The 26726-nt window shown below is 45.0% G+C and overlaps 2 protein-coding genes across 4 annotated transcripts in view; both read right to left on the bottom strand.

Annotated features, from left to right (window-relative positions):
- Positions 1–8527, bottom strand: part of INSC (INSC spindle orientation adaptor protein) — a 136123-nt gene extending 127596 nt beyond the window's left edge. Inside the window, exon 1 of the mRNA XM_066552524.1 lies at positions 8368–8527. Coding sequence (XP_066408621.1) covers positions 8368–8527 — 160 coding nt within the window. The remainder of the gene's footprint in view (positions 1–8367) is intronic.
- Positions 8528–17406: 8879 nt separating this feature from the next.
- Positions 17407–22640, bottom strand: CALCB (calcitonin related polypeptide beta). Of its 3 annotated transcripts, none has more exons than XM_066552146.1 (5): positions 22539–22640; positions 21505–21600; positions 21079–21210; positions 18177–18364; positions 17407–17878 (listed from the first exon to the last, which is right to left on the bottom strand). In XM_066552146.1, exons 2-4 carry the CDS (start codon positions 21588–21590, stop codon positions 18202–18204), a joined length of 381 nt encoding a protein of 126 aa, XP_066408243.1. In that variant the 5' UTR covers positions 21591–21600; positions 22539–22640; the 3' UTR covers positions 17407–17878; positions 18177–18201. The 3 variants fall into 3 exon arrangements, with proteins under 3 accessions (XP_066408243.1, XP_066408244.1, XP_066408242.1); XM_066552147.1 differs by having other exon boundaries at positions 18177–18361; XM_066552145.1 differs by lacking the exons at positions 17407–17878; positions 18177–18364 and adding an exon at positions 19723–20267.
- Between the last annotated feature and the right edge of the window lie 4086 nt (positions 22641–26726).

The raw sequence follows: 26726 nt of genomic DNA, 5'->3' as shown, positions 1-26726 counted from the left end.
TTTCAGCCAGGCACCCGTCCAAAAAGACATGGAATTATTCTATTTTTGTCTCCCTGTGCAAGTGGAAACATTTTTACAGATTTGTGGTGAGGATTTCAATTTTTGTAGTGGTCAGCTAGTGGAGGAATGTAATTAAAGACCCTGATAAATGAAAGATAGTCCAGAAAGATTATCCTGAAACTGGATAAATCTGGAGATAAATAACAATTCCATTACAATACAGTCTGATATAAAAACACATTAAAAACTTTCAATGAAGTTAAAAATCCAGATGTGGTTTAGTGGAAGAAAGTTGTAAAAAACTTTCCTTTTAAAAGAGAATTGTTGTCAGTAGTGGGACACCAACACAGTTTCAACAAATGTGGGCTGATATTTTTTAATTAAATGTTTTTAGTAAAAAAAATTAATGATATTATGCAGAGCACTAAAAGTTTGGTTTACCACCCATGTTATGTCTGGTATGTTACTGGTTTTACACAACACAGGTGTTTCCTTAGAAGTACTTCATATTTTGCCTGTTGCTGTCTTACAAAATAAACCTTCTAAACTTCTGGCTTTGCAAAGTAGGAAAATACTTGGGAAATTATGTTTGGCTTCTATTGCATTTAATGTTTGCTCCTATTCCATCAGTAAGAAAGTATAGCCATTTCCCCTGTACATTCAGCCTGGAAGCTGACTCTGAAACTCAGTGTACATCATTACTGATCTGTGGAGCTCTGCAGATCTGAGACTTCCCTCAGAAGGGAAGCTTTTAGTTCAATTCCCCAAAACTCTGTCAGCATTGAAGAGGATGAACTTTTGTCCTTGCTGCCTTCTCCTCTCTGCTCCAACTTCCTCATCCACTGTGCCTTTCACATGGCTGCTATTCTGCTCTCATCCCCCCTCCCCTGACGTGCTCCATCGCTGCCCTTTCCCACTGTGCCCTGATTTTTACTCCCCTTTGCAGCTCTGAGTCCCTGTCTCCAGGTCCTGCCCAGCATCACTCTCAGGGCATCCCCAGCCACTTCAGCCTGCTGGGCTGCCTTACACACAGCTCCTAAAGCTCTAGAAATCTCCCTCCTGCTTTAGTCCAAGAAGTGAGTTTGTCCTGGCTGTCATCATCCCTCAGGTCAAAGCCTTCATCCACATCCACTAGAAGACATGAGAGAACTGTAAGTTGGAGGGTTGCAAGGAAAAAACAATACATATTTTAACAAAAAAAAAAAAAACAACAAAAAAAAAACCCCAAAGAAAACCCACTTGTTGTCCCCTTGTCCCCTGGCTCTTAACTTCTTAACTTAGATGTTGCTTTTTTTGCTTGGATTTTTTACGTTCTCTTACAGTGGAAATGTCCTTGGGGTAGGAATGTTCTCACACTACATTTTTAATTCATCTCTGGAGTAGCAGGATCCAGTCTCTTCACACTGCAAAGCAAACAAGAAATAAGCTCTTTCTTTAGTATCTTATTATCTTCTTCCTCAAATCACAGCTCTTCTGAGATGCAGCTTTCAACTAACTGTAGAGATTTGTTTTAGTTTTAGGGATGAAAAAGGGAGTTTAAAAAAAGCCTGTGTGGATGGGTGCACATTGTAGATTGCTACCCACACATTTCTGGAAATGACAGAGGGCTACTAAAGCTTCAGCAGGACAAGGGAGTTGCTTCCCTTTGAAACATCTCAGGCACATGACAGTGCTGGTTTCTCTAACCAGGAACATGGCATGCTATCATTCCATGCTTGAATTCTCATGTTTGCTGAGAGTGGGACAAGAAAATGTGAAGGAGAGGAGCACCAGCTGGAGCACAGGGTGCAGAAGAAAGGCAAAACAAGCCCTAAGTGCCAAGGAGAAGTTCTGCTTGGATTACATCTGGGAAGGCAGGATAAGGACAAGGCAGGATTGTCTCTAATAAACTTGTCAGCCCTTTTCTTTTTGACAGAGGAGTTGAATTTCTCCATGTCCTCCTTTCCTACAGGATGCCTGGAAATCCTTCACTGGTGACCTGTAGAAAAGCATCTACCTCAGGAAGTGCCACAGGGGTACCCAGGAAACCACAAACTTTCTCCAGCCTCATTTTTACCTCAGACTTTATGGATAAGCACAGCTTCATCCATTCCATGCCCTACAAGCCTGCCCATATCTGCTCTGGCACCTACAGGTGGACTATTCCCAGTCCTCTTCTTCCAAGATTCCACCAGACTCCAACCTTTAGTTCAGTCCCCTGCCATCCTCTCCCACCATAAAACTGTGTCTGTTTTTACAGCTTGCTCCTGCCTGGGCAGCCTTGCTCTCCAGCCCCCTGTGGTTGTGCTGGGCAGAGCAGCCCAGCCCTGGCACCCACAGCAGCTCCACCTGCACCTCCTGGGCAGAGCACAGTGCCTCCCTACCTGTGCCAGCACAGAGGCTTTGATTTTAATTCTGCTTGCCCCAGTGTGATGCTGGTCACCTAGAGGATGAATGGTGCTTTCAAGATGAGCAAAACACTCTAATTTAAGGAGTTTGCAATTTGCCAAACGACCTGCGAATTATGTGCTCAGAGCAGCTCCTAAGTAATAAAAGACTTGTGCTGAGACAACCTAGGAAGGAAGGCTCTCAAACCTCATGTTGCTCACAGCAGAGAAAGGCTGCCAGCATTCCCATGCCTTCTCTCTGCAGTGGAGAGCCCAGAGAGACACCTGGCACTGATGCAGATCACTGTTCAGCTCCACCACCTGATGTTGAATACAATTCCCAATCATTCTGCTATCCAAAATACAGGAAAATCATCAAGGTTTTGCACTGTTAATGTCTAATTAACATCACATCTCTTGCTGGCTGGCCATCAGCCACTATTACACCAGCATGACATTGACTTTTAAAATTGAGATGTTTTATGGCACTGATTGCTTAACTGTCTTGTTCTAAAATTGCCTGGTCTCCAAAATCCATCCATTCTGAAGAGTTCCTAAGAGGCAAAAAGCCCTGGATTAAGATTACTGTTCCATTATTGGTCAGAGTGTTAATTTCCTTCCTGTGATACCAGGCTGCTTATCATCTTTGACAACACACCTAATTGCTGTTGCAACCCCCACAGCTTTTTCATAGGTGCTGTCAAGATTATTTTAATTAAAATAATATCTATTCAGAGGTTAATGAAAATAGAGAGGAAAAAATCCAGCAGGAATTTGTCATTTGCCACACTTCATTCCCCAGGATTCATGGACACCAAGTGGGACAAGGAAAACACGCCTGCATGGCTTCCACAAAGATGTGGCTCCATCTCACTCTATTTGTCATGCAGATCCAGCATGCTTTCCACAGAGAAAGCATCAAAGTCCTTGTCACTCTCCTCAGAAACACCAATGACCATGGGGCAGGTAAAATCTCCTTCATTAAGTCAAATGCTGCTTTGATAGGACCATAGACATAAACTGGGGTCATCTATACTTTTTCAAAGATAAGATCATTTGGTATCAAAAATTCATTTCCTTTTGTACATTTTAAAACCCAATAAACAATACCACATGTGGGAATCCCAGGCTTCCAACAATACATGCACTGAGCACGTAATACATTTAGTCAATACGACTTTTTCTTTTTAAAGGAGACTAATCTCCACTTTAAATAAACCCTGCACATAATTAGATAAATAAATATCTATTTCTCTTTTTTTTCAGTTAGCAACCCTCACTTAGTGCTAAATTCTATCTCTGCAAACTGCTCATCTAACAAATTACAGGTTTTCAGTCAAACCAGCACATTTTGTTCACTTTGTATGGTTACAGTCCCCAGACTTTGGAGACTGTTTCAGTAAAGTTTCTTGAAGTAACACTCATGAGTGTAGAGCTCACTGACTCCTCCATTTTAAATACAATTTACAAGCTGCTGGTGCATCTTAGTGCATAGGTGACAGCAGGCACATCAGTCACCTCCTGCAGCTCAAAGCAGCCTCCTTCTCTGGGGGAGGCTGGCCATAACTCCAAGCTCCCCTTCTAGCTCAGCCCCTTGTTTGCTCTCTGGTCCCATTTTCTGTCCCATGATAAAGTCACTACCATAGGTTGCTTTTCATCTGGAAAAATGGTCACTTCCCCAGCTAACACCCCAGCTCCCACTGAGGAGAAACTGCAAAGTCCACGTCTCTGTACAGGCAGCAGAACTCACAGGGGTTGTTTTCCCACAGATTTCCATGCTGCTTATTAAAATTTCTGTTCTCAGTTCCTTGCCATGTGCCATATTACACCCATTATGGCTCCCCTGCTTCCTTCTAAGCTCATTTCCAGATGACAGGCAGTTCCTGAAAAAAAAAAAAAACAAAAAACCCCAAGAACAGCTAATTCCTCATTTTTGCCCTAGTAGGAAACCGATTTTGATACAACTTGTAGACACTTAGTACCTGTGACAGGCTAGAATTTGGAATTTTTCAGACTTTCCTGGTTACACAGCTGTCAGGTGTGTCTCACTCCTTCCTGCAAAGCCAACATCCCAGGACAGCTGACAAAAACTTGTTCTTATGGATTTACTGTTTTGTTACATACTGCTCATGCAAAAACCATACAGTTGTTCAAAAAACTATGTATGAGCACCTAAAAAACCCTGGGAAGCAAACTGCAAGGAATCCCTTATGAGGTCAGCATTGCTGCTCTTCATCAAGGGGAGACAAAAGCCTACTGCAAATAAGGAAATATCTGCCCGCACAGGCAGTGTCAGAGAGATTTTCTTGGCCAAATAAATGCCTCACACTGCATCTGAACACATCATACTCCCCCCATCCTGCCTGCAAGCATGTGTTGTTCTGTTAAAGGGAACTCCTCCTACCATAAAGTTGCCAAACATAAATCAGCCTTGAATAGGAATAATTAGAGTAAGTTAGAAGATTAAAACCATGGGAACAAACTGAAATCTACAACAACTCTTCTGTAGCTGTGATTTTCTGCGGGGGAGGCAGAGGATTCTTGTTCTCACTCACACTCCATCGGGGCATTTTCTGATAAAGGGGCAGCATTGTCACTCACTCTCAGATTTCCTCATGCCTTTTCTGTGACTATGATGATGCCTCAAAGCCTTTTCTATTAGCCTTTCCCATTATTAACCTTCTTTAGCTCATAACAGTTCATATGCTTTCTGCTGTAAGGATAAAGGGGCTCTTCACTCCTCACACACTGCAGAGACTCTGATTACTGGGAGGATATTTGAAATATAATATTGTGAGGAGAGGTGTAATTATGCCTGCATTTGAATGGATCTATTCTAAGGGGCTTTGCAAAGGCAGACTGTCATGGCTGCTATAGGCCCCTGGGGTCAAGCAGTTCCTCAGGAAATAATCAGGACCTGAAAATGGTCCGGTTGTTTTGTGGATGCTTGGCAAATTCCACCACCTTCTCAGGAAACTGGTATTAATTATTCTTATTGTAAGAGCTCAAACTGTACAGTGAGCACTGGCATTGATACCAGTGTTCCTTAACACTCCTAATGGCACCACCAACATTCTTTTCTTTTCCTGGCTACTGGATGTGGTTGCATCCTGCATCACTTGTTTTGTGCATTTTAATTCTTTAATCATCATTATTATTGCTGTTATTTCCCCTTCCATTTCTCTCCTACTGAACCATCTTTATCTCAAACCACGAATTTCACTCTTTTTTCCCAGCTGTCTCCCTGATCCCATTGGTGGTGGGGGGAGAGGACATGAGTGGCTGTGTGCTGTTTATCTGCCTGCCAGGTTAAACCACCACAATCCAATGCAGAATAAATAGCTTCCCCATTTCTTAACATTAAGGTACATTTCTTCCTCCACACACCTTGTAGTTCCCAAAAACTTGAAAGGGAGAGAAACTGAATAATCTTCCTTCTTAGAATTTAAGGTTTGGATTTCAGCCCTTTCCAGTTTATCTTTTCTCATTTTATTTTTGTCGCACCCTCCCTTTGCTGTGCTCTCAGTCTCTGCTCAGCCTTCACTCTGTGCTTCCCCAGCAGTGTCTGGGCAGTGCCTCCAGCAAGGCACACCCCAAATCCCCCACACCACCCCAAAGCACCACTCAAGTTTGTTCTTAATCTTCTGACTAGAAAACACGAACTTCCTTTCTCCTCTTCTGTCTCCCTTGTGGATTCATTCCAGCAATGCAATAATGTAAAATGTGTTGTGCAAGCCATAGGGAAAGCCAGAGGAAGCCCAGCTTTTCTGTCCCAGACAGCCTAACCTAGGCCAAGAGCTCTGTGAGGAAGGCCAGCTTTCCACACACTCTTCCCACCCATACATGCATTGTGGCCCAAAACAAGAAGTTTAATCAGTGTCTCGCCAAGATAGCCCAAAGTCAGCCTTTCTGAGAAATATTCCTTCAAAATGTTGTCTTGTTTCTGGCTGCAGCACTCAGCCAGGCTCTGTCATCCTAGGGAGACGTGCTCATGCAGAGCTAGATTAGAAATCTGGCCTGAGGAGTGATCAACCAGTTTTTCACATAACCTTTTTTTAGAAATACTACAAGTCAACATATGCTTCAAGGGAGGGAAGGAGCCAAATTTGGGCTGAGAACATCAAGGTCCCTTGGGAGTGCAGGCTGCAGGCAGCATCAGTCAAGCACAGGCTGAGAAGAGGGCCAGTGATCCCAAGCACCATTCCTGTGGGATTTCCACGAGCTCACATTACAGTCTCAGGCACACATAACAGGGCACCCAAAACAGGCAAGAAACACTACAGAAATCACCCAGCCTCTGCCACAGCCAGCTTCAAGCAGCAGCTGGGCAGCAACCACATCCAATCATGCAAGAATGCCAAAGGCACTGGAGTCCGTCCACAAAAAAATGGGTACTCTCCACATTCTAATGCTGCCCTCCACCACAGGACAAAATCAAGGCTTTGCCTTCCAAAAACAACAAGCTGAATGGCTGGGTGGCTCGTGCGCAGAAACATCTGGACTGGATGGGGAATAACATACAGAAAACAGCCAGCAAGAGTGTCAAAAGTTCAGAGAAGCAGGAACTGAACATCATCCTATTTCAGCCCTATAGGCAAAGATATCACAGAAAATCAAGGCAAAAATTGCAAGCTTGTTGTGCAGGAGAAATCACGAGTATTTAACTTTTTAGAGTGAATTGTTTCCCATTACTTTCCCTGCTCCCAATAAATTGTGATCTCTTACAAGTCAAGCACAGAGAATAAAATGCCAAACCCAGTAGGCAGCCCCAGCCACCAGGAAGGAACAGGGAGGCCTCTGACTGCGGCAGCAAATAAATATGCACAATTTCAGGGGAACAACACGAAAGGTTTTCCATGCCTCTGTCTAGCAACGTGGTCTCACCAAATGGAGCTGTCAAAGGTGGGGTGCACATCTGCTATAGGAAAGGCAAAGACTGCTTTACACTGCACAAAATTGATAATATTGCATTAAATTTCAATCTGCAATGTTAGGATAAGCTGTGTCTCAGTCTCCCACAAATTACTATCAGGAAAAAAATGCCTTTAAGCAGAGTCCCATTCTCTCTAGAGCCCTATTCTTTGATATCCAGTAGCAAGACAAATAACTTTTTAGATCCTTACAACAATGAACCAGATTAATTTGCTACATTTTACTCTAAGATTACAAGACATCCTAATAAGCTGAAATTCGTCTTTAATGAAGAAAAACGTTGCAAAAAACTGTAAATTGTATTTTTTAAAACATTACAGGTTGAAAAAAAAGAAATTATTATATGACACTTGATGATGAAGCAAACTCTGCACTTTGTTCTTGATAAAGTTCAGCTAGTATGACAGCTCCTAGCAGTAACCACCATCAGAAGCAAGCCAGACATCTAAACGGGGACATCAGCTGAGTTAAATTATTCTGTGTATTACTATAGGATAATTTTTATTAATATAATGTTTAAAATACATTATATTAGATGAAAAGTCACTTAGTGAAAGCTTGAGTGTGCCAGCTTTGCCTCGGATCACTATTGCCCAGTCCAAGATGCTGCCCTGCTTATATATTAATACTCTTTTTTTTCTTTTTTTTCTTTTTTTTCAGGGTTCTGTCTCACCGAGCAGACATTACAGATGGCACCCAGTGATCAGCATTTTATAGCTCATGTTTCTCAAACCCTGTGGTATTACCCACTGTTTTGCTCTTGGATTTTCTCATAGCACCCGTCATCACTACCCCGTTGGAGCCCAGCACAAATCTGAAGGGACAGCATGATTCTCCTTGCCAGTGCTCTCTGCCACCAGTGGACACCAGCAACCAGACTACCATGACCTAATGCTGCACATTTTATTGCTCCCACCAAAGGTTAGAGTGGGGTTTTGGAAAACTAGTTTGCTTTTGGTAAGGTGGGAGGTTTGGATTCTAAATTCATTCTACAGAGGGGTTTCCTCCTTCCCCCACCCCCGGTGTAATCTTTCCTCCAGAGCTGTGAGTGAAACACTGCTTCACTCACCATCACTATTGGCAGGCCTCAGCAGACACTCCCTCTCAGCACCATCCAAAACTAAACCTCCAGATATTTTTTGTTGGAAAGACCAGTTCAGTTCTATAGACACAGTTGGCCTCACCATCATAATTTTCTCCACTCCAGCTTCTCTGCCCATGCTGGACATCCTCCCTTAAATTTCCTACTCACATTAACACATCCCTGGTCATTCTTAAGCCATGACAGCAGTGGGAGTAATGTACCTCAGGATACCTACTTTGGGATGAGGCTGTGCTGCTCCTCAGCTTCCAAAGGCCAGCTGGGAAAAGGCTTCATGGGCTAAAATTGTGCCGCTGGTACACACTGCTTTTTTGGAACCTGGCTGATGTATTCTGTATCCTTGTGGCCATGTGAGACATTTACTACAAGGCATCATCAGATTTTGGCCAACAAGTTTGAAGATATGCTTCTCTTTGAAGATGTGTTTCTCTTTGAAGATGTGCTTCCTTTAAAAATGTGCAGAAGTCCATTGCTTTGTAGCAAAGTGCTTAAATGTGCTTTCAATGTGATGTCCATGGAAATAGAGCCTGCACTTTAGTGGGGTTTTTTGGAATTAGATTGACTATTCAAGATGAGTCATAAATTTCAAGGTGAGTTTGGTTGACAGCTACCAAAGATGGTTGTTCCAGCCCTTTTATGCAAAGACATGAATTTTTGCAGATGCTTACCTGAGAAAACAGGCCAGGTGCACAGGGCTGTGCCTGGCACTGCTCTCATCTTCTGCTGCTGGGCTGCTTACTATGAAAACTCTCTCTGCATCATTCAGGACCCAATGAATAATTCAGCAGAGTTTCATTACTTCACCAGTGCTGTTTTGTTTACTAGAATATCATCCTGTGGTTCAGCACCCATCTGACTTTAGCCATAAAGCCTGTGGAAAATATAGAATTCCCAAAGGCTGGAGGGAATCCTTTATGTGATGCAGGAGTCCTACAAACTCAGAGCTCCTCTGATATTCTGCTCAAGAGAGAAAGCCAACTGCCCTGAGAAATTCAGCATAAATTAATCCATACATACATCTTATATCCTTTACAGACTGGCAAAGTTATCTCACTGGCTTACTTGGAATGAAAACAAAACACACTGGAATTTGGGGAGGTGCTCCAAAGAGCAGGTCAGGATATTCTGTTCCACTTACACACTTAGGGTAAGGTCTGTGAACTTCATTTCAAAATGCAAACAAAGTAAGGATTGGTCTGTACCAAAAAGTTTCCCAATGTCCTTCTCATGCAGGTATTACACTGGTGAGACACGTGGCTTTTAAATAAAATAAAATACACCAGAACTATCACAGAAATACTCTGAGGGTGAGGAAAAGTGCTCAAATACTTCCACTAGACCAGCTAGACAAGGAAAATCTGTGATTATTAGGCTTGATAGCAAAACTCCTCTGCTCATGAACTTACCTTTGACCTTTTCTATTAAAACAGTTCTCAGTAGTTCTCTACAAATGGTTAATGATAGGAGCTCCTGCAGAAAACTATATTATTACTGAACTAATCTGGATTAAAATGGGAAGCATATATTGGCAACTTCATTTATATCAATAGCAATATGAATAGTTTATTTTCTTTTAAACCATCAGCAAAATTGATAAAAATCCAGAAAGACAATTCTGATTTTCAGTCACTTCTCTTCAGAAAGAAAAAAAAAAAAAATCTGTTTGAACTTGAGTAGCAAGTGCCATTTTATGTGAAAAGAAGCAAAAGTTACTCTGGCTTACTCATTCCTCCTGGTAACTGAGTTATACCAGAGGCTTTCTGTGTCTCCTGTGCCCTCTAGCTTCTAGAAGATGTATTTACCAATCACTCCCTTAACTTGAGCAGGTTTACAGAGTTTTCATTTCTATGCAGTCACTAAAAACTTGCTAAAACAGAGAGTGACACCTTTCCCTCTCTTCCTCCCAGATATAACTTTAACCTGAGACTGAAAGGAAGACATGGAAATATTAGTCTAGGTTTTTGTTTACCTTACAGGCACCTCATACTTCTGTGGTGATATAAATGGGCTTTATAGGTACACATTATATTAATATCAATTTAGAGGGTTACACATTATATTAATGTCAATTTAGAGTCCTCTGTGAGGGCTGTAAAGGAGATTCACAGAATTCACAGAGCTCACAGAATGACCAGGTTGGAAGAGACCTTAAAAATCATCGAGTCCAACCCATGCCCCAACACCTCATATAAACCAAGTGCCACATCCAGGTTTTTTTTAAACACATCCAGGGATGGTGACTCCAGCACCTCCTCAGGCAGACCATTCCAGAACTTTATCAACATTTCTGTAAAACACTTTTTCCTAATACCCAACCTACATTTCTCTTGATGCAGCTTGAGACTCACCAGATTCAGCTCATCAGAGAAATGCCAACCAAACTGGAAACAGCAATGTTGAGAAAAAGTGACTTGTGAGAGATAAGGGACACTAAATCAGGTCATTATGTGGTGTACAGCAGAAGGCACCTGAAGCACAAGTGGCAGGCTAGAGGCTGTACTTTGTGACACCCAGCAGGTTTCAGGTTGAACTTCTGACATGAGAGCAACACCTGGCTGGGCAGGGGAATTGGCCATAAGAAAAGATAATCCTGGTGTCCATAGCTAGAGAACCCACAACAATCTGATGGAAAAAGCAGTTTTCTTGGAGTTTAGGAGGCTGATGGAGCATGATCATCTTAAAGCTGGCTGGCTGTGAGAGACAACCCAAGTTAATTTTATCTTGACACGTCATCAAAAGCACCTGATCTAGAAGTGTTCTTCACCTGTCAGATTACAGGTCTTTGTAAGAGTAGAGGCTTGACCTCCAATCCTCCCTGCCACATCACTGCAGTAGCACCAGTGGCAGCCTATGAAGTGCAGCTTCTGCAAACCTAACAAGTGATAACAAACAGGCAATGAAACTTTTGTTGAGGAGAAAGTCACCGGAATAACAGAATAGGGACACAAATCCTACCAAAATCTTTAGTCACAAAGGCTCTTCATTAAGTTAAATACTAAATGTATGTGGTTTTAAAATACACAGTTACAAATCCAGTGCTTTGACACTGTCTATTAGGAAAAGGGGCAATAAAGACATTTTGTTTCTTCTGAGAACCCAAGCCATGAAGAAGAAGCAAAGGGCATCTTCACATAATGCAATAAAGCCTTTTGTCCACTGAAGTGTGCAACCTTACCAAGACTAAGCTTAAACTAGAGATGGCCAAAGCAGAAAGTTTATAAAAAAAAAAATCTTTGAGCTCACTTTCATTGTACATAAAAGTGCTTCAAATGGCTTGGTTTCTCATCTGCTTATCTGTAAGCCTTTTAAACAAAAACTATGGCAGTTTTCATTTAAACTCTGTATTTCCAGTATTTGAAGGGCAGAACCATTTCCTTTTTCTAAATAACTCTCTGCTTCTATTGCATTAAGAACAACAATCAATATTAATTTTCATAACTAATTTAACTCTTAGATAGTATCTTTAATTACACAATGATAAAGAAGGACCCCATTAACTAAGAGGGAAACATTCCCTGGAAAATGTACACACTCAAGAATGACCCTGGCAACATTGTCTTCTTCAGACTGTCTGGCAGGATTGACAGGCTAAAAAGTTCCCCTAAACTACTAAGACTGCTCCATAAATAAAATTTGCTTGTCCACATGGAATTCACTGAACTACAAGGATTGTCATCCTTCCCTTGATGCACTTTCCTGGAATTCATTCCCAGTAACAGGCCATTCCTACCCTACAAATAACAACTTTGATATGGTTCCATATAAAATCATGGTCCTTTCATGAGCTAAAAATGGAATTATAAACAATTTATTCAACTATTTTAGGAACATATGCTAACTAGAATAATTGTCTCCTTCCACAACAAAAGACAGTGAAGACCTGTAACAGTCCTTCAAGCATGTCAGCAGAACAATGTGCAAATTAATGTGTCTGACACAATATATTTGGGCATTCAAAGTGTTGCAAAGCTACAAAAAAAAAATCTATAAAGGCTCCAAATAACCACGTGATTGTGTTCCTTTAGAGTGGTGGGTTGACCCTGGCTAGATTCCAGGTGCCCACCAAATTCACTCTGTCACTCTCCATCTTCATCTGCACATGGGAGGGAAAATACAATGAAAAGTTCATGGTATGAGATAAGAACAGGGAGAGATCACTCAGCACTCACTGGCATGGGCAAAGCAGACTAAACTGGTGGAAATCAGTTCAATTTATTACAATCACATCCCAGATAAATGATAATAAGTAAAACAAAGTCTTACAAACACTTCCCCCACCTCTCTTCTTCCCAGGTGTAACTTTACTCACATTTCTCTACCTTGTCCCACTGCCAGCAGTGCAGGGAGATGGGGAATGAGAGCTGTGGTCAGTTCATCACACGCTGCTTCTGCAGCTCCTCTCTCCACCTGAGGAGAACTCCTCACACTCCTCCCCTGCTCCAGAGAGGGGCCCCTCCCACAGGAGAAACTCCTCCTCCAACTTTTCCAGTGTGAGCCTTTCCCATGGCTGCCCTTCCTGAGCTGCTCCAGCGCTGATTCCATTCCATGGAGTGCAGTCCTTCAGGAGCAGGCTGCTCCAGCACGGGTCCCTCATGGTCCCTCATGAGCCAACAAACCTGCCCCAGTGCGAGCTCCTCTTCCCATGTCTCCAGAGGTCCTGCTGCCTCCATCAGCCCTGGCAGAGGAGGAGGAGGAGAAGTAGTAGTAGTATTAGTAGTAGTATCATCATCGCTGGTTGGGGGCTATGTACAAATCACAAATGGGATGGGACTGCTGTGGAACGTGCCTTGAGCTGTTTTATTGTCTAGCATCAGTCTCATTACATGGTTATGACAATGGGAAGATGCCATCAGCTCATATCTCAGGCAGCAGACCAAGAACGTAATGTTGCAGCTTACTTTAAAAGTTTTTTGACCAATCACACAAACCAAAAGCACATTGACAGTAGTTCTATCCAATCACTATAAGCACAAGTACAAACAATTGTACAAGGGACAAACAATTGCTTATTTCAAATACAATATTTGCTTGTAAGCCTTAAGATACAATGCACAGAGCTCCATTATTAAGCTTAAAACTTCCTAATATCTCGTTAGATAAACTTTTCTGCAGCTTAGGGAGTTGTTCTAGACAAGTGTTAATACACAGACCCCTGCTCTATTTGTCTTTACTTTTCTACTTCTTACATAATTTTTCTGCTGACTTATCTCATAGCCACTGCTTAGCTCTAATCACAATTCTGCTCTCTCTGAAGCCTGCCTTTTGCAGCTTTCCTAAAACCCTCTAATTTTATAGATTCCCACAGAGGAGGAGGAGGTGGAGGAACTCTCCATCATGCCCAGAGCCTGGGTGACACTGCTGGGGAGGAGAGGAGCCAGTGACTGCAAACCTGGCTGTCCTGTCCCCTTTCTGTGCTCTGGAGGGACAGGAGGCCTCTCAGGGAGATACCTGGGGGCTCTGGCAGGCAGCTCCCAGGCAAGGCTGCCCCAGCACCCACCGCTGGTAATCACACAAATTGTTCAGTGTTTAAAGCCCTCGGGCTGCACTTTCAGACTGCAAGGCAATTATTTGCTTTCGTGGAGGTGACACTAATAATTTAGCTGGGATCACAGCTCAGCCCCAGCCAAAAGAGTAATTGGTGAAAATAAGAGCTGTGGTGAAGCCAAGAATAGAAAGGAAAGATAAATGTTGCAATGGTTCTGATTACTCCATTGAATCCGAAATCTCACAGAGACTGGAAAGTTCACAGAGAAAGTGTGACAGTCTTAGGTGTAGTTTGGAAATAGAAATTATTTCCTTTCTGTGGAAAAAAAAAAGAAAAAAGAGGGGTACTATAATCCTTGGGCACTTTCTGCAGAACAGAAGAATTTTAGAAGGCATGAGGAGCATCCAGAGTGGAGAATAGGGAAAGGATGTGGTGCCTTTTAGAACAGTACAGAGACAGCAAAGGTGTGCACCATGCTGAGCCCTTTGAGCTGCCAGGGCAGACTTCAGCTGCCTGCCAGAGGCAGTGATTGTGACCAGCTTGGAACCAAGCTGCCAGTGCTCAACCTGGGTGAAGCCAGGCTTGAAGCACCCAGTTTATATCTCTAATAGGTATTCACCTGCTCTGAGACAGTTCAGTCTGGAAAAATGCACAGATCCGGACTCTCCAGCATGTTTTAAACTCTTCACCTCTTAGAGATGTTCAATCTGCTAATTAGACATGACAATGCTGGATTAGATAACCAATACCAAAATTTACTACTGCCTGATATAAGTTGCTTTTGGCAGTGTTCAGTGTCAGAAGCAATAACATTAGCTCTGCTCCTTTCTCACACTGCAGATAATGGAAGCTTTCAGGAAGATGAATTAAATTTCACTAACAGAAGGAGAAAAAAAAATTGCCACAGTGGAAGTCCACTTGGGTTATTTCAAAATGATGCTCTATCAGTGTGGGCAGCAATGTCCTGGTGAATGATCCTGAATCAAAACCTGAGTCAGCTCTAGGAGCAGATCACCACCTGTCCCCTTTCTTTCTCAGAAATTTATTCTGATTTTGCCTTTGCTTGCAAAGTACTCTCCCAAGACTTCATTTGCACTCAGATTGAAAAAAAAAAAAAAAAAAAAAAAAACTTAGTAGTTAAAGGAAACACACACAGATAGACATCTAAAAATATTAGACCCAAACTACAGTCAGGCTGGTATTGCCTCATTAACAAGAACATAGACACTCGTGCATGAATACTGAATTCTAAGTAACTGGGGTTTGGTACCACTCACTTATACTGCACCAATGTTACACTTTACACCAGCTCCAAGTATTCTTAGAATGGCAATGTATTAAAATGAAAAGAAAAGTACACTAAAAACCACACTTTTCCTTTTTAAATGCTAATTCCAAAATAGATTTTCTCCTGGAGCAGAAGTTTGGGGTTTACTTGAGAGCTGACAAATTTGGGTAATATTACCAGAGCAGTACCTTTTAAAAATGGAAGCAATTTATTCCACTTGTTCACAGCCATTCAAGGCAATTGACAACCTTCTAGCAGCTTTGCAATTCCTTCTACCATGTTTACTGCCTTAAAACTACCAAATTTTTACTTAAAATATTACTGCTTACAACTCTGCTTTTCTCTAGTTTCAATAAAAATCTGCTTCTTCTAGCATCTCAGTTTTCTGAAGAAGGGCTTCTATCCCTTCACATCATGGAAAAGTTTTTTTGTATTCCCTCTTGCTTCCATAGTGCTCAACCCTCTTTCCTTTACAGGGATATGCACTGCTGAGTTTATTGCATTGATGTGCAGACAGAGCTCCTGAGGAAAAATGAGACAGAAGATACAACAGGAATAGATCTTGAGGTGGGAAGGTAGCTAGTTCTTCCTAAGGAAAAAGAAAACAGCAATCAGCACAAGCACCATGTATCAAAATTTTCACCCAAATTTCCCATACCCAGGACAAGGTAAAAGGCAGCACCAAGGCTACTTGGATGTTTTACATGTCAGGTTTGTGCTGTGGTGTGCAATGCTGGTCTGGGGAAATCCCTTGCATAACTTTGTTACACTGAAAAGAGGGACTAACAGTTTTTAGATTAGATGGATGTACAGCTGGCACTCAATTATGCAGAGCCTCAGGTGTCTCTCGGCAGAGAATGGCTGTAAATGGGAAAAAATAAACTGCCTGACCATTTAGGCTTTAAAGCCAGAAGGGGCCTTTGGGCATTGCCTGGCTTCTTATTGAATATGAATCACTAAAATACATGTACTCACCCCAATAACTGTACTTAGCATTCTGTCTTGGAGAAGATTAAAGTGCTGTACTAGGAAACAAAAGAAACAAGCTGCCACCTGTGCCCAAAGGATCTGAAGTGACAGGGAAAGGTGTTGCTGAGGTTGCCAGGCAATCCCAGCATAAGCTCCCCACTTTGTGTAAAGAAAAATGGGGAAAAATACCTGAAACGTGGCAACAAACACTCACAGGCTCCAGGACTGGCAGTTTGGTCTAACCCAAGCAGGTCCTTGCACAAGGACAGGGCAGTGGCTGATCTCCCCCAAGGCCTGCTCTGTACACTGACTTACCAGGGCCGCTGCTCCGAGGAGCGACCCCGCAGCCAGGAACGAGCACGGACTGCGGTCACTGGGTGGCCTCAGCGCCCACGCCGGGCTGGCCAAGCTCCTCCTTGTGACACCTGCAGCAGAGACAGGCAGGGACAGCGTGAGACCCTTCCCCTCTGCTCTGCACAGCAAGGTGGAGCCTCCCTCGCTGGAGAGAGCGCAGATCCCTCTGGATGCCATCCTGTGCCGCAGGATGACCCTGCTGGAGCAGGGAGGTGGCGCCACACGGGGCCCTGTGGCCTCTGCCCTCACCCATTCTGGGATTCATCTGAATTGATGAAGCAGATTTTAGGGTCAGGCTGTAAAGCACGAAACAAATCTAAATAAATATCTGACTCAGCTGCTAAACTGAAGCAGCAGCAGCTTTGAGAAGGAAGTTGGCAGCACCACTTAGAACTCCATGGAATGGATCCAGCTACCCTCTTCTCCACTCACTCTAATTATTTATCCCTGATCCCTAAATAGATTCTGTCTCAGGATTGCTTCAAAGAAATGTACATTTCTGTAGCTTCCCTTTCTCTTCCTAATTCACTTTTTTGACTTTACACAAAAATCTACATCAGATGTCAGGCCATTTCATCTGAACTAGAGCCTGTATAAAATGATTTTGTTTTAAACTACACAATGAAATTTGTCCCCATGTTTTTACTAGATGTACCTGTGGCTTCATCTTATTTTTCTATCAGAAGTCTCACTAAGTGGTGTCTTTTGGTTCATTTGGGTTTGTTTTTTTTTTAATATATATAAAAAGCAGCTATTCTTTCTGCTCTGAACTTTTGACTCAAACTCTAATATTTATAGTTAATAAGGCTGGAGCAGATCAATGGACTAGCAGATCTGCAATGGTGTTGGCTTGATGCCACATGTCTCCAGAAGCATATCCAAATGAAAAATCAGTTTCTCAATCCAAGTGTATCTAAAATACTTTTTTTAATTTTGCGTAAATTCACAAATAATACAATACTGAAGTGATTTCTTTTTTTTTTAAACATACTGTACAATCAGGATAGTTAAGTGTTTTACATCAAGGCACAGCACACTGTATAATACACATATGCCTTGCCAGGCAGCAGTTTAGTATAATCCCCGAGATTTGGCAGTAGGGCCAGGATAAGTAGCATGGATCACATAAGCTGGAAGATAAATAAATAATAGATGCCGTCACATTTTATTTGAAATAGAGTTGCATATAAAAAAGAATATACAATAATTTAACTTTTATAACTAGATTCTCTTTTACTATACATAACAGAAGTGTTTTCATTTGTATTAAATAAAACATTTTCAAGAGTAGGATGAAAAATTAATCTTTTTGGTGGTCTTGGATTATGAAGAAGAGTTGCTTCCATTAGAAATTAAAGTCGAATTTTCAGTTTCATTGCAATCTGTAAGAAAAAAAAAAAAGAGTTACTGATACATTGACAATGAAAGGTTGGTGGTAAAACAAGCAAACAATTCCAACCAAATGGTTGTGTTTAGTTAATGCACTGTGAAGGCGGTTACCCAATCAGAACATCTCCAAAACCTCTTGTACACTCATCCTTGTTCTATTTGGAACATCTTTTTTCTTTTCCCACTCTTACTCCCCCTGTCTTCACAGAGGTGACCACTGCAGGTCTGTTATTCCCCCACACAACCAAAACACAGGTGATGCCCAGGCTCTGTTTGGTGCTGTGCATTTACCGAGTTCATGTCACCATTCAGCTTCTTACATCGGGACGCTTCTCCTCCGCCTGCCGAAGGCCTTGGAGCCCACGTTGGTTGGCACGAAGTTGTTCTTGCCCACTGCCCCTGACCTGCTCAGGAAGTCTGCCAGGCGATGGGTCACACAGGTGGCTGTGTTGCAGGCCCTCTTCTGTGCTGTTACACTGCTTTTCAGGAGGAAAAGGAAGAGTCAGTTCCTGCAGCACGAGCCCTGCAGGCAGGCAGACATCACTATGGCCAGCAAAGGCTCTGCTGCAGGATTAAAAGCAGGCTGGCATTTGCAGCCTTCTGTGCATGGCTTAGAGCTGCTAAAAGAAGCCTCTTCATGGTTTTCTCAATGTCAGGCTCACTTTATAAAATAGTTGGACTGAAGACTAAATCCAGGCCAGATTTTCAGCCTGCACTACTGCCTGCCTCCAGCCAGGGATTATGGCCATGGAAAGGAGCTGAGGAGGCTCAGATCTGGAGAATTTAAACAATCCCCTCTTCCGCCAAAAGCTCACATTTGTATTTTGCTTGAGGTGCTCCTGAGAGGCAGTAGCCAGCAGAGATTTTTCACTTCTCACTCCAACACCTGTGCTCCCTAACAGCCAGAAAACACATGGAATTGCAGCACCACTGACCACTACAGGAGCTCTGTCAGTGACTCTGACCAGCTGCCTTCAGAGCTGAACCACACAAAGACACTGCTTCCAGGTGCTCAGGGGGAATGGGAGAACCTCTCCTTCCTCCAGTTAGACCTTTGTCTACTACAGAACTCCACCATGGGGCAGTTCAGGCTTGGACAGTATTAGTTCTCCGCCCACAATTCAGCCTACAGCTAGCAGTTGTGCTAGATATTGTGCAAGATAATGCATACTCAAGGAATATGCATTCACACAATCCTTGCTTGCAGAATTTTCTACTAGAGCAATGAGTTTTTCTTGCAGTAGGAGGGATTTTTCTCAGCTAAGCATCACAAGCCAATTTATTAATTTTAACAATGAAGGGTTGTTTAAACAATCAATGCCAATTTTTTGAAAGAGGCTGCTAATTACAAGATAGATGCAGGGCTGCAACTATCTTTACAAGAAATGTAAAGAAATCTGGGTTTGGCTCTTAATGCAAGATAACCGAAGGTAGGTGAATTGTAAATCAACACAAATATTTTAAAGGTACATATATTTTAAATATAGTGCAAAGACCTATTGTAAAATAAGAAAAGAAAAAGACCACAAAATTCTTACCTGGACATGTTCAGCACCCAGTTTTAAACAGGATTACATTTCTAGTTTGTTAGAATTAATAAGTATGAGTCTTCCTGATTTCTTAGCTTCTCAGGGTTCCTACCAACAGGATTGCATGCATGCCTGATTACAGCACTACATATCAATTTATAAGTAGAACTTTGACTTCTAAGCTCTCTTTGAACTTTTCTAGAAGTTACTAGCATTGCCTCTCTTGAACATTAAGACAAGTCACAAAACTTTTCTAACCTCATCTAGAAATCTCACATTCTAAAACAAAATGTTAAACCAAGCAGATCTAACCCTTATAGAAAAATAGGTTTATTGAACAAGTGCATGGGTAAGCACAAAAGAAGGAATCTACTTGAACATTTAGCAGCCAGAAATGAAGAACCTTTTTTAGAGTTTTTTCTTTAATCAATGTCTAAGAAAATCATTTGGAATGTCAAGACAGTGCTGATCATTTTTATTTATTTTTTTCCCCTAGTTTGGTATGCATGTTATATTCTTGGTCTTCCTAACATTAGGTCCATCTCAAACATTCTCTGTCGAAAACAGAATCAAAAGAACACAGCAAAGTTAGCAATCAAAGTTATATCCACATGCATCAGGTTAAAAAAGGGAAAGGGGGAGAAAGAAGCATGTCTAGTTGTTTCCCAGGGGCTCCCCATAGTTTGCATAGCGTTCATGTTCCAGGTCACTCAGCACATTCCGCTTCTTGCCAGGAGTTCCAGCCCCGACGTCAGTGCGAGGGTAAGTTTGCAATTTGTGCAACTCTTGAGACAGTTTGCCCAGCACACAAGTACTCAGACTGGCACAGCGTTTGGAAATGGGCTTATCCAGGCTGCAGGGGGGAAAGAAAATAAAAACATGCCCAAAGGAAGAGTAACCTCAAGCATGCACATCCATGCATTTCTTCCCCGCATTAAAGATCTACTGCTAGGAAACTTAAACATTCATTCAAAATAAATCCAAACCCTCCACATCACATTTCATGCAAGGCAAGTCCGTACAAAAGCAGTCAGAAGGAAAACACCATTTGTTAATGAATCCAATTTTGTTGACAAGCAAGTCCATTAGCCTTTTGGATGCTCATACAGTCAGAGGTCAGGAAGCTGAACTTCCCCCACATCCCGCATGCTGTTCAGTGTCTCATCCATCCCCATGCATTGCAATGCAAATCCTGTTAGGATAATGCAAGTGCTCCTGCATGCCTTTGGTCCCAGGGAACGTGGCGCTGCTGCGTGCATCAGGAGGAACACATCCCTCCTGCCAGGGACTTTCCATGCCTTACAACAGCATGCACTTGCACGACAGAGAATCCAAGAGTGACTGAGAGTAATGCCCTAACACTCCCACTGGGAAGACATACCTTTTGCTGCCATATTTTAACACAACCTACTCATTCAAGCTCAAGTCGCCCTCCACTTTCAGAAGTAAGAGACAGACAGAGGCAGGTTAACTAGGTGGAAGCCATTCTCTTGACACCAACACTAGGATGTCTCTGCAGTATCATCCTTTACCAGTTAGCCATAACCCCAAGAAAACAAAACAGATTTTGACCTGCAGAGGGTCTGCCCAAATGGCTTTTGCTAAATATCAAACATATAACACTCCCACATTGCTTTTCTGCTGCCCAGGGCTGCAGTCCTTACCTGTTCCCCTCGGAGGCTTGCTCCAGCTCCTCTGCTGTCATCTGTATGAACTCTTTCACCAGCGCGTTTAATAACCGCCGAGCTTCGTAATCACTGAGAGCCACTCGGTCCGTGAGGGACTCCAAGCCAGGTCTGGGCAGAGGCAAGGGAAACAGGGTGAGTAAAGCCCAGGCTGCTGCAGGGAGAGGGGTCTGGCAGGCTGTGTGTGTCATTGACAGTGCCTTTCAGGGTGGGAATGTGCAAGCCCCGATGCGCTCTCCTCACACCCAGCTCAGGAGGTTTAAAGATGGAATCAAAACACCCCAGCACAAAAAGAAGCCACCTTTCTCCTTCACCGTGGTCTGTTTCCCTCCTGGACCTCTCAGGAATATTAAGCATTTTCATCCCATTCAGACAGAGCACTCAGCAACAGGACCAGCTTCTTACCTGACTGGAGCTGCCTGGAAGCTGTCCATCTGGCAAACAACCAAGGCATAAACAGCAAGGAAAGATGAAATCTTCAGCATAACCATGATTTCCTCTCTACAACAAAGAGGTACATCAAGCAATGGCTGTCTTCCAACCCTCTCAATCCTGCAAGTTCCACTAAAGAGGTCATTGCTTCCCAGCCACAAGTAGCACAAATATGAACCGCTTTATATTTTGAATTCACCTTTTTGTTTATTGTGATTATTGCTATTGTGCTTTAGTTTTCTCAAAAATTTATTATAGCCTGGCTCTATTACAGGGCAGAAAAATGTGGCTTTTCAGACCTGCAGCTATTTGCATTCAGCTTAGAGCAGTTTTCCTCAAACTGGCACAAAATACATTCCTCTGACTACTGCACACAATGTCACAGACTTGTGTCCGACACGGACAGATACAAATCACAAGGAAAAACTGTAAGTGTTTAACATTTTTGAGAACCAAGTGCCCTTGTTAGCACTTTACCTGAAGCAGCTTGCTTCTTGCCAGGCAGCACACTAACACCCCAGTTCAGACTACACTAAGAATTAAGTAGTTTAATTTCAATAAACACTTCTACTCTGAAAACAGAGAACAGGCTAAGTTAAAAATCAGTCATAAGCACAAAAGCTGTAAAAAATATCTATTACTGAAGATTTGAGATACACCTCTCTCACAGCATCAGTGTCTTGCACTCCAATGAGAGCATCACAACCACCACACCATCCTCATTTTTGCCAGCTGCCGGTACTCGACGGGAACCATGACCCCACTTCCAAAGGACGCCCCTCTTCCCCGCGGGCCGTGACGTTTACCGCAGCACTTTGATCTGGCCGGACACGCCACGTCGAGGAAGCGACCGAGCGGGGAAGGGCAGTCCCCCCCGCCTCGGCTGCCGCTGCCCCGCGCACACGAGCCATGAGCGGCGGTCCCACAGCCCCGCGCCCCGGCAGAGCCGCGGGGCAGCCGCGACCCGCCCCGCGCAGGAGCCGCGGCGGGCGCAGCGCGGCGCTTACCGGGCTTGGGAGCGGAGCGCAGGAGGGGCGCGCTGCCGGTGCCGGTGTCGCCGCCGATCCGCGGGGTCCCGCACCGCCCGCCGCCCCTTTATACCTGCCGCCGCCGCCGCCTGCGTGGGCGCCCGCGCGCGCCCGCCAGCCAATCACCGCGCCGGCCGCCCGACGGGGCCCGCTCCTCCATTGGGCGCCAATCGGGCCGGGCGGTGACGTCATGGCCCGCTCCGTGCGGGTCCCATTCACAAAAAAAATCGCGGCCGGGGCGCTGCGCAGGGCGGGGCGGGGGGGCCGCTCCCGGCGCGCCCCCGCTGCACCGCTCACGCGTGGCGACCTCTGCAGCAGCGGGACCGCATTGCAGAGCGGGGCCGCTCCCTCCCCGGGAATTCCCGCCCTCCCCCGGCCGCCGCCGCGGCTCCGGCGCGCAGCCCGGGCGCGCCCGGCGCTCTCCCGAAGCCCCGGGAGCATCCTGCACCGGCGGGGATGCGCAGAGGGGCAGGGGCACGGCGGGCGGCAGCGCCGGTCTCTGCCCGAGGGGAGCACACTGGGGCAGCTCCTCGGCAGAGGAGGGAGCGCTGGCGGCGGCACCCGCCGCTCCTCACCGGGGCAGGGGACAAGTGGCACCTGCGAGCATCCCCGTGGCGGCAGCGAGCGGCTCCCCTGCTCTGCCCTGCCGGGCGCCCGCACCGCCCCCCCGGGCCGGGGCAGCGGAGTAACTCCGCGCTCCGAGAGGAAACTCAGCATCACCAGCATCTCCATCACAACTCCAGGGCAGGTGCCGGTGCAGGTGCAGGTGCAGGTGCCGGTGCAGGTGCAGCGCCTTTTGGCGCACGGAAGCGGCGCCCGGGAAGGGGGCCTGGCCCCCGCGCTGCCCGGCGGGGATTACCGGGCAGCTGCGCGCCGCCCATGCATCACCCGCCGCGGAGCCTCTGTCACGGCAGCACCTGCCCGCTCAGGATGTTTGCCCGGGCGGGTGTTTGCCCAGGCGCAGCGGCGGGGGACACTCGAACGGGGGGGACACAACCGCGCTGCCGCCCGGAGCGGGCGCGGGCAGGGGGAGAAGCGGCCCGGGAGAGATGCTCTGCAGCGCCTGGGCGCACAGAGCGCTCCCTCCGCGCCCCGAGGCACCGGGAGCGCCTGTCCTGCCCGCCCGAAGGCGCTGGGCGTTTGCCGAGAACGGCAGCCCCGCCGCACACGCGCTGCCCGGCGGGCGGGGACGCGCAGGGTCCCCGACCGTCCCCGGGACCCCGGAGTGACCCCGCTCCGCCCGCCCCGGCTCCTGCCCTCGCTCCCCGGCATCGCTCCTCAGCTCCCGGCGCTGCGGACACCGCCGGCGGCAGCGCTGGCAGGAGACGCCGGTGTCGCTGTCGCCGGCCCCGGCGGTGACACCGCGGCGAGCAGAGCCCCGCGCACACTGCGCGCACTGGCTGCGCAGGTGACCGGCGCGGCTGCACGGATGGCGCGTTTCGCCGCTCCTATGGATGGGGAGCGCCTCTGGGAGCATCCCGGCGGCTCCTCGTTTATGTTTTAAAGGGTCATTCCCGGCGGCAGGAGCCGTGTATTCACCAGGAGATGGATAAATGTGGGGAGAGCCGCGGGACGGGTGATGTTCTGTTGATGAGATTTTAGCTGGGAAGTTTGGGGAAAATCCCACGAACGTACAGAGACCGCTGGCGAGTGGCTGCCGTCCGGGCAGGGAGAGCCGTGTCCATCGCCACCGCCTCTCGGGGCGCCCCGGCCCCCTCCCCTCCCGGCGCGGGGGCGGGCGCGGCGCCGCTTCGCCACCCCCGTTTGGCAGAACCACAATCACAAAACCCTCTCGGCTTTTGGGGTCTGGGTTCCGCTTTTTTTCCAAGTGACAACGCAAACCACTTTTGGGTTTTTTGTTTTGGTGGGTTTTTTTGGGGTTGATCCCCCCCTCCCTCCCAACACATCTTCGTAGCCCTTCACGAGCAGCATCCCTCGAGGGGGTGGCAGAGGGGATGCTCCCTGGAAGGTTTTCTCCTTCCCCCCCGCTCTGCCAAATTTGAAAGTTCGTTTTAAACAGCAGCTCCCTCTCACGTATGATCACCACGGGAATCCCCCGGGAGAAGGAGTCTAAGTATTTGATTTAAAATCTCTTCCGTTTTCAGGACTCCTGTGCTGGTTTTAAGGTAGTTTTTCTGAGGATGTACTTACAAATATTAGGCAGCACCTAAAGGAATGGCTCGGCTTTGGTTTTGCTGTTTGAATATGATTTATACAGTTACACCAACGGAAATAAAGTGCAGGAATTTAAATGACTGGGCTGCCAGTCTGATATTTCTCTCTAACTCCACTCTTCCTTTTCTCTTCCTATGCTAACAGTTAATTGTTCCCATTTCCTTTTGGGGAATTATTTACTCCTTGCCCACATAGAATATTCCCGGGATTAAAGTTAAAACAATAAAATTCCAGACGATTCTGTTGTAAAAGCATATTTCAGTTTCCTCCTTCTGGGAGGCAAAAGCTAAATTTTGCCTCGTGGCTGAGTGCAGTCAGTTCAAGCCCTTCTCCTGCTGCCAGGGTGGCTCGGTCCGGGGCTGGAGCCGGCGATTACAGGATTGCAGGTGCCAACATTTCTACTTTAAGCTTTCACAGGAAGGAGAGTAAATTTAAACCAACAGGTAGGAATGCCAATAGATCCACTCCTGTGCACGTAGGGATGATGTAGCACTTGGATGTTGGCAGGCGCTCCGGCTGCTCCTTGCCAGCGCTAATGGAGGGACTCCCAGCTGGAACGCTGGTCCTATCCCCCCTCCCCCCTGGCTATATGTCATCTGCTCTCCCCAAACATATTTTCTTTCTGCAAATTTCTCCTGTACATGAGATGGGGAAGAAGGGCAGTTGACCAGTTAGTTTGGCTATTTTTGAAGCTGTAAAAAAGAGACAGGATTTTCACAGGATCACCTTCTTCTGTTGCTTGATAAATCCAAAACTAGAGGTTAAACGTTCATGGGAAATCTAGCAGAGAGGGGTACCTTGCAGCACTGCACTAAGAAAGTGAGATATTAACTGAAACAATCTGTTCCAAGGGACTCGTTCTGCCTTTTTCAGCACTGGGTATAGATTCAAACAGATTAAATAAAAAGCCACAGAATGACATGATTTTTTTTGTTTATTTATTTCAAGAAATCAGATTATCTAATGCAACCCCCAGCTCCAAGTAAAAGGAATTTCATTTTCAAATAAATTTGTTTTAATTTGTAGATAATAAGAAAAATCTGGGCTATTTTATAGTGACTTTCTCTATATTAAATGCAACTTCTTACAATATTATACTCATTGATATAATTTAACCAATACATTTAAAAGAGTGACCTTTTTTTCTACTGTAAATATTGCCATTATATTGAGAAGCCACAGACACTGTAGTGAAGTTCTGAAATGCTAGCAGATGGCATGCTGGTAAACAAAAATACCGCAATTATATATTATGGTGAAATTTTTGTTCAATACTAAAATGTAATTCTTCAAGAAAGGTAAGACTGTGACTGCACAGGGAAAATCTTAATTTCCATGATTGGTTCATATCAGAGAAAAGTGGACCCTGCAAAAATGAAAGGGGAGACAGTGATGATGCCATGATCCACAAACACAGTCAGCTCTCCATGAGGGAGTTGAGTGTGATTCTGCTCTCTGCTCTCTCCAAGTTTGTTCTTCATTACACCAAATCAAGATTTTTCAGGTAAGGACAAGTTATGATAAAGCCAGCTGTAAAAATCACATGCTCTTTCCTTATAAGGAGAACCTGGGGAATTGCTTCTCTGAGTTTTTGTTGGATGCCTGGCCTTTCTGATCCAGGATCCTGTCCCATGAACAGCCAGCAAGCTGCTCCTTAGGAAGGCTCTACAAGCCATGTGGGGCAAGGTGAGCAGAGCTAACATTCTAACATTTCATTGTAACCCTTTCTGCAGAAAATGAAATAAGCTAAGCCAGAGTTGGTGGGGTTGTGCTGCTGTAAAAGCAAGCTGTGGGTCAGCAGGAGTGTCTTGTTTGAGGCCTGGGAGGTAATCCTTACACTCTACTTTTTGCTGATAAGATCGAGATCAAAAAGACTTGGGCAAATTAGAGAAAGTCCAGAAAAATGCCAGTAGGGATTATCAGAGATCCCATATAGGGATTTAGGGAAACAAGCCCAAAGACCAGGGAAACATAACAGAAGGAAAGACTGTG

This window comes from Molothrus aeneus, chromosome 6, assembly GCF_037042795.1.
Source record: "Molothrus aeneus isolate 106 chromosome 6, BPBGC_Maene_1.0, whole genome shotgun sequence".
Lineage (NCBI taxonomy): Eukaryota > Metazoa > Chordata > Aves > Passeriformes > Icteridae > Molothrus > Molothrus aeneus.
Note: the sequence above shows the minus strand (reverse complement) of the source record. Positions and strands in the feature narration are given on the sequence as shown.